The sequence below is a fragment of the Mus pahari genome, chromosome 8 (genome assembly GCF_900095145.1).
Source record: "Mus pahari chromosome 8, PAHARI_EIJ_v1.1, whole genome shotgun sequence".
In the NCBI taxonomy this organism is placed as follows: domain Eukaryota; kingdom Metazoa; phylum Chordata; class Mammalia; order Rodentia; family Muridae; genus Mus; species Mus pahari.
In genome coordinates, this window is record NC_034597.1 from 47694364 (window position 1) to 47701892 (window position 7529).

The following is a 7529-nucleotide window of genomic DNA, read 5'->3' on the forward strand; positions in this document are numbered from 1 at the left end:
GGTGTATAGGCATTTAATCCCAGCATTTAAGAGGCAAAGACAGGTGGATCTCTGTGAGTTTCAGACCATACAGGGATACAGTGAGACCCTGTCTCAATACACAAACAAAAATAAGTAAATAAGAAACTTTAAAACCAATGAGCATGTATCTGGGTGTAGAGGCATACCTACAGTCCTAGTTCTCAGGAGGCAGAGGCAGGAGGAGAGTGAGTCCAGCCCAGGCTACACAGGAGACAGAGACAGGAGGATTGCCATGAGTTGGAGGGCAGCCTGATCTACATTGTGAGTTCTAGGCCATCCAGGGCTACATAGGGAACATAGGGAGACTGTATACAAAGAATACAACAAAACCCAGGTCACTCTTGCCCTGATTAGCAGTGACCAATCCAAGACTATTGGGGAAAGTGGATAGAGGCCAGGAGGCGGAGCCGGGGCTCCTCCTGTGTGTGGTAGCACTTGCCATATTCCTCTCAATGAATCGTGTGTTATCCTAATTAGGTTTTATTGCTGTGGTAAAACACACCGACCCAAAGCAATCTGGAGAGCAAAGGGTTTCTTCCATCTTAAAGATCATAGCTTTTCACTGGAGAAAATCAAGGCAGGAACCTAGAGGCAAGCAGAGGCCATGGAGGCTTGCTCCTTCTGACTTGCTCAGAACCACCCATAGTGAACTGGGCCCTTCCAAGACAGTCACCAATCAAGAAGATGCCCCACAGGGTTTCCTGCAGTCCAGTCTGATGGAAGCATTTTCTCAATTGAGGGTCCTTCTTCCCAGATGACTCTATCTGTGTCTAACTATGTGTGTTAGTATTTTCAGTATTTTGATTACTATCTGTATGTATATTTTAAAATATAAAAGCAGGGTGGTGGTGGTACACATCCTAGTTACAGGGGAGGCAGAAACAGATTGATCTCTGAAATGAAAACTAGCCTGGTCTACAGCCAGAGCTACATATGAAAACCCTGTCTTGAAAAGAAAAGAAAAGAAAAGAAAAGAAAAGAAAAGAAAAGAAAAGAAAAGAAAAGAAAAGAAAAGAAAAGAAAAGAAAAGAGAGGCGAGGACATCTATAGTTTGGAGTTAGAATGTGGCAGCTTACTATATAGCTAATCCCCAATACACAATCATGTACAAAAAAAATACTATAATTTGATTACTTTTAAAACAATTTCTAGATTTATTTTTCAGATTGGTCCTTAGGCAAGCCTGTGGGGCATCTTCTTGATTGATGGCCAGAAACATATGATACAAGTATACGCCCAAATGTTCTAAACCCAATATCCACAAGGCTTTATAATATGTTAATTATTTAATATGATAATATCTTTTTAAAATTGTAACCCAATTGTAATCCTATACAGGATGTTAATGAGATTCCTTTTGCTAATGTCCCAAATATTTCGGAACTTGTTGCTAAAGAAGATGTTGACTTTCTACCATACGTGAGTTGGCAGGAAAAGCAACCAGAGGCCTCCATATCACAGGTAAGTATAATCACCAAAGCCAGCCATTCATTGCTTAACAATGGAGGTGTGTTCTAAGAAGTATGTCGGGAGAGACTTCATGGCAACGGAGTCAGAGGTGGCCCCACCCCACCCCAGCCCCAGCCCCACCCCAATTGTTAGGGGACCCACATGAAGACCAAACTGCACATTTGCTACCAATGTGCAGATGGCCTAGATCCAGCTGCTATGTGCTCCCTGGTTGGTGGCCCAGGCTCTGTGAGCCCCCATGGCCCCAGGTGAGCAGGTTGACTCTGTAGGTCTCCTTGTGGTGTTCTTGACCCCTCTGGATTGCTCACTTCTATCCCCCCTTCCATAAGACTCCCCAAGCTCCATCATGTTAGGCAGTGGATGTCTGCATCGGCCTCCATCCACTGCTAGGTGAAGCCTTTCAGGAGACAGTTGTGCTAGGCTCCTGTCTGCAAGCAGAGCAGAGCATCAGTAACAGTGTCAGGAGTAAGAATATACTCTTAAAGGATGGTTTATGAAAGAGTCTGGGAGCTCAGGGTGACGCACACACATCAGAGTTGTCCTTAGCTGCAGGACAAGTTCTAGGCCAGCTTGGGAAACATTAGTTTCTGCCTCAAAGGAATAAAAATGAAGGCTATCGATGTAGTGCAGCGGTAAAGCCCACTCTGCGTGAAGCCCTGGCTTCCTACTCCAGCACAGTTAAGTAATACTAGAATGACACAAGTCTGCCGAGACGCCTCAGCAGGTCAAGGCACTTGCCACCAAATCTGATGGCCTGAGTTAAATCCCCAGAACCCACGTGGTGGAAGGAGAAAAACAACGTCTTCAATTTGTCCTCTGGCTTCTACACACACACAATAAACAAGTATAATACAAAAGAATTATAGGGCCAGGGGATGTTTCAGCAGCAAATGACCCAGGTTTGATTCCTAGCACCCACATATTGGCTCACAACTGTCTGTAACTCCAGTTCTAGGGGATCTGGCTCAAAGAGCCCCAGGCACACAAGTGGTGCACATGTATGCATGCAGGCCAAATATTCATACATATAAAAAATAAATCTAAAAACTTTTAAAACAATTACAGCATAGTAAATACATAGAACAGTAACAGGCATTTATTGTCATTACACATTGCAGAGTTGCAAGGCTGGAGGGTGGCTCAGTGATGTCATCACACATTGCAGAGTTGTGGGGCTGGAGGGTGGCTCAGTGATGTCAGAGCGCTGGTTGCTCTGCTAATTTCCCAGTACCACATGGCGGCTCACAGCTTTCATTCCAGTCCCCAGGGATATGACATTCTCTTCTGAACTCTGCAGGCACTATACACATGCAGTCCTCATACATGTGTGCAGGCAGAACACAGATACACATAAAATAAAGGGGAAACTTCTTTTAAGGGAGTGAGGGCTGGAGAGATGCTCAGTGGTTAAGAGCACTGGCTGCTCTTGCAGAGGGCCAGACTTTGATTTCTAGCACCCACATCACTGCTCATAACTGTCAGTGACTCCAGTTCCAGGGGAGCTGATGTCCTCTTCTGGCCTCTGAAGTTCCTGCAAGCACAGTGCACATACATACATGTCAGTAAAACAGCCATAAACATAAGATAAAATAAAGTAAACCTTAAAAAAAAAAAGCACTGACCTTGGCCTAAATAACACCTCTCTTGTCCATACATGTAGGTAGCGTCTGTCTCTCTCTCTCTCTCTCTCTCTTTTTATTTTTTATTTTTTGGTTTTTTGAGACAGGGTTTCTCTGTGTAGCCCTGGCTGTCCTGGAACTCACTCTGTAGACCAGGCTGGCCTTGTAAAATATTCACACACTTATGAAGATTCTGGTGTAATACTGAGGCAGCAGCCATACGGGAACTTGGCTGTGAAGCTCAAAAGAGAAGGGCGGACAAACTGCCCCCAAGTACAAGAAGCTCAAGTCATTAGGAAGAAAAGACTTTTTTGAGACGAGCGCTCAGCATTCTGTGCTGGCTTCAAACTTGCTATACAGCCAAATCCAACCTTGAGCTGCTGTTCCCTTTGCCTCTTTCTCTGAGAAGCTGGGATTGCAGGAGGGCACCGCCATTCCTAGATTCTAGTCATTACAAAATGTAACAGAGGGTTGGGTGTGGTGGCACATGCCTTTCGTCCCAGCACTGGGGAGGCAGAGGCAGGCGGGATTGCAAGTTCAGTCACAATTAGAAGAGACAGATCATCATCATCATTATTATTATCAGCTCTGTAATGCCAAGAATCTAAAGAATGCCACCTCCAAAGCAAACACCTTTTTTTGTTTGACAGTCTGCTTTTGGGCTGGCAGTGTTTGCTATTTAAAGCACTCCAGACCAACAAAACATCTCTTCATGAGTCCCAAGTAATAATACCTAACTTGTACTAGATGTTTCATCATCTATGTTATAAGGTAGGAAAAGTTTATTGTAGCCAATCTGTCTTATGTACTGAGTTTTATTCCTTCAGCAGTGTAACCAGTATGAGTCCTTATCTTTAAACTACATTTATAGAGACCTCTAATCCTATGATAAAAAGAGACCTTGACTCAGTAGCCTATTCTCCTGACCAGTCAGAGTTTGTCAATTGTCTCTGTTTACCCTGCACCAATTATACTGTGTGAGTTGCTCAGGGGCAGAAAGCCCAAGATTCCTGAGTAAAGACCTCATCTAGCAATGTGCTTCTCTGTGCTTAGTGATCTCCGGGACATAAGGAGACCTCTGACCAAATAATGGCCAGATAAAGTTAATTTTAGGATTTTCCTAAAAAGAATCAGACATAATTCTTCTCAGGAGAAGACATAACATTAATTATAATGCAGGAAGTCCCCAATAATGCAACACACAGAGACCAAAACCCACAGTTAGAGACAGAAGGACAGCGGTTGTAGCACCTCTCAGCTTCCATGTCAACCAGTGGTGCTGGCTTCATGAATCTCACCATTTTCAGTGGATATGGCTGTGCCAGAACATATTATCTTGTAAAAACTTAGTTTTTAAAGACAGGGCCTTGCTGGCCTCAGGTTTACATCAATCCCCTTCCTTTGCCCTCCAGAGTGTTTAGATTATGAATTTGTACCTTGTGTACCTTGCCTGGCTTTTAAAGTTTTCCTAATCTATAAAGAATTTCTGTGAATTAAGAACAAGACCAAGGGGCTGGTGAGATAGCTCAGTGGGTAAGAGCACCCGACTGCTTTTCCGAAGGTCCAGAGTTCAAATCCCAGCAACCACATGGTGGCTCACAACCACCCATAACAAGATCTGACTCCCTCTTCTGGAGTGTCTGAAGATAGCTACAGTGTACTTACATATAATAAATAAATAAATCTTTAAAAAAAAAAAAAAACAAGACCAAACCAGGCAATGGTGGCATATGCCTTTAGTCCCAGAACTCAGGAAACAGAGGCAGGTGGATCTTGTGAGTTCAAAACCAGCCTGGTCCACAAAGTGAGTTCCAGGACAGCCAGTGCTACACAGAGAAACCCTGTCTCAATAAACACATATATACATACATACATACATACATACCACAGGTGCTATGAGCAAACTTCTTGGATGTGAATTTTAGCCCCTGCTGAACCCTGTGGACTGGAACATCTTCTCTGTGTGTCTTCTCTGTGCCCTGAAATGTAACTTCATAAATGGAAAATTCCATATGACAGGTGCCATCACAATAAAGGAACACTAAAAATATTGTAGTATTACCCTTGGGGAAACAAGCACAAAGATGGCTATAGGACAGAAATGAATTCCATACTCAGATTTGCATCCAAAACCAGAGATATCTCACGGTCTGTATTCCAGTATTCAAAAAATTAGGAAAAAATCCCAACTGTGAAGTGTTTGGGGAAAAGTGGGCCTGGTCCCATCGCACTTCCAGCACATCTGGCTGGGGTAGATGCTGTGTTAGCTCCCATTGCTAGCAAGGGTTTCTGAAATGACTCTGTCTGTCAAGCCAGAAGCCTCAGGGATGAGCCCAGCCAGCACAGCCTTTGTTTAGGGCACCGTGTTCACATCTGTATAGCATAAGTGTGAGACATCTCATGCACAGGAAGGTCTCCCTAAGGCAAAGTATGCACAAGAAGCAAGAGCATTGTGAGAACAGTTTCTATGGTTTCCACTATTTCTATAAAAAGAACAGGACACAAATGTATTTGCTTATTGGCTTACTTTCTTGGTTTTACTTTATTTATTTTTTGTGGTGCTAGGGACTGAACCCAGTGCCTTACTATGCTAAGCAAGGGTTGTCCTGTTCCAGGAGGCACAGGGTGGGGAGAAGGGCTGTTAAAGGACACTTGCTTTGTTATAAACATATCCATTTACATACTTTTTCTTTTGTACCATAGACAGAGATTGATTCTTCGAGACTAAAGTGCAATGAACTCACGGATGGCAGCGGAGAGCTACAGGTGAACCATTAAACAGAACGATGCATGGTGATTTTCAGAGGAAAAAAAAAAAAGAAAACGTATTTTTCCAGTTTGCTATTTATCGTTATTTATTTTTGCATTTCTCTCTCTTTCTGTGTGTGTCTGTGTGCATGTGCCAGGGCCTGTGTGTTAAGGTAACTTGGGGGCGTCCATGTCACTCCACATGGGTCCCGGGGAGAGAGATCAGGTTCATTAGTGAGTGCCTTTGCCCACTAAGCCATCTTGCTGCCTCCCTCCTACCCCCCACTCCCAACCCCACCTCCATTCTATATTTTTTGAAGACAAACTTTCACTATGTAGCCCAGGCTGGCCTCAAACTCCTGATCCTCCTGCCTAGGCCCCTGAGTATGAGCATGTCAGGCACAGTCCTTGGCTGCCGTTTGTTTTGTAATTTTAGTTATTATCTTTTGGTCATGCAGAGTCTTTTGTTTGTGATACTTGGGCCTCAGCCTTCCAAGCAGCTGGTAACCTGTTAAATTTTTAAATTTTATTCTATTTTTATCTCTGTGCATACGCTAATGTGTGTATGTATGTGTACAGTCATGCACACCCATGTCTACATGTGCTGTGGAGGCCAGAAGAGGGTGTTGGACCCCCAGGAGCTGGAGTTACAGATGGCTGTGAGCTGCCAGAGCACATGGGTTCTGGGAACTGAACTTGGGTCTTCTGAAAGAAAAGTCTTTATCCCATAGCTGTCTCTCCAGCCCCTCTGTCACATTTTCAAGTTTTATAATTTCTTGCTTCATATGTGTGTGTTAGGATGCCTTCTATTTATCCTTCAATAGTTTCATACATCAATACAATGAATCTTAATCATATCCACCCCAACTCTCCCTCCCAGTTCCTGGCTTTTATTTGGGTTGTTTTGCTTTGCTGTGTCTCAAAATACCTTTAACACTCATAGGTTATACTTTAAACTTCCCCCTTCATTTCTTTTAGGAATTCTGTTTTATTTTGGTTTTGCTGTGAGAGAAGCCAGAACTTGAATATGCTGGAATGGCCCTTAACCACTGAGCTTCCCTCCCTAGACCGGTTCATTCTATGTTTACTCTTAAATCTCCATCTCATGGAATGTATCTTGGTGTAAGATAAAGGTGGGACGCCAACCTTATTCTTCCAGAGAGTCACCCAGTCTCCCCAGCACTTAACTCAAAATCCCACATTCATCCTCTGCTTTAGGGTCCTATGCTCTGGTAGTTGTGCCTACTCTGTGATAACCATCTAGTTATTATACCAATGGCTTTAGTATGTGAGAGGCCCAGTCCATCATTGTTCATCTTTCTTAATATTCTAGTTTCTCAAGAGGCATGATGACCTAGGCCTATAATCTTGGCTACTGAAAAAAGCCAAGGCACAAGTATCAAAGCAAGTCTGTGGCCAGCCTAGGTTCAGAGCAAGTTCAAGGCTAGCCTGGGCAACTTAGTGAGACTGTTTAAAAATAAAAAGTAAGATAGATAGATAGATAGATAGATAGATAGATAGATAGATAGATAGATACATACATACATACATACATACATACATACATACATACATACATACAAACATACATACACACCAGGCATGGTGGTATAACACCTTTAATCCTAGCACTTGGGAGGCAGAGGCAGGTGGATCGCTATGCATTTCAGG

At 43.3% G+C, this 7529-nt stretch overlaps 1 protein-coding gene across 1 annotated transcript in view; it reads left to right on the forward strand.

The window, feature by feature from the left end:
- The window catches only part of Parp4 (poly(ADP-ribose) polymerase family member 4), a 72117-nt gene extending 65704 nt beyond the window's left edge, over positions 1 to 6413 (forward strand). The window contains exons 30-31 of the mRNA XM_029541818.1: positions 1360 to 1482; positions 5814 to 6413. Of these exons, the coding sequence (XP_029397678.1) occupies positions 1360 to 1482; positions 5814 to 5888 (198 nt within the window). The 3' untranslated portion in view covers positions 5889 to 6413. The remainder of the gene's footprint in view (positions 1 to 1359; positions 1483 to 5813) is intronic.
- The last annotated feature ends 1116 nt before the right edge of the window (positions 6414 to 7529 follow it).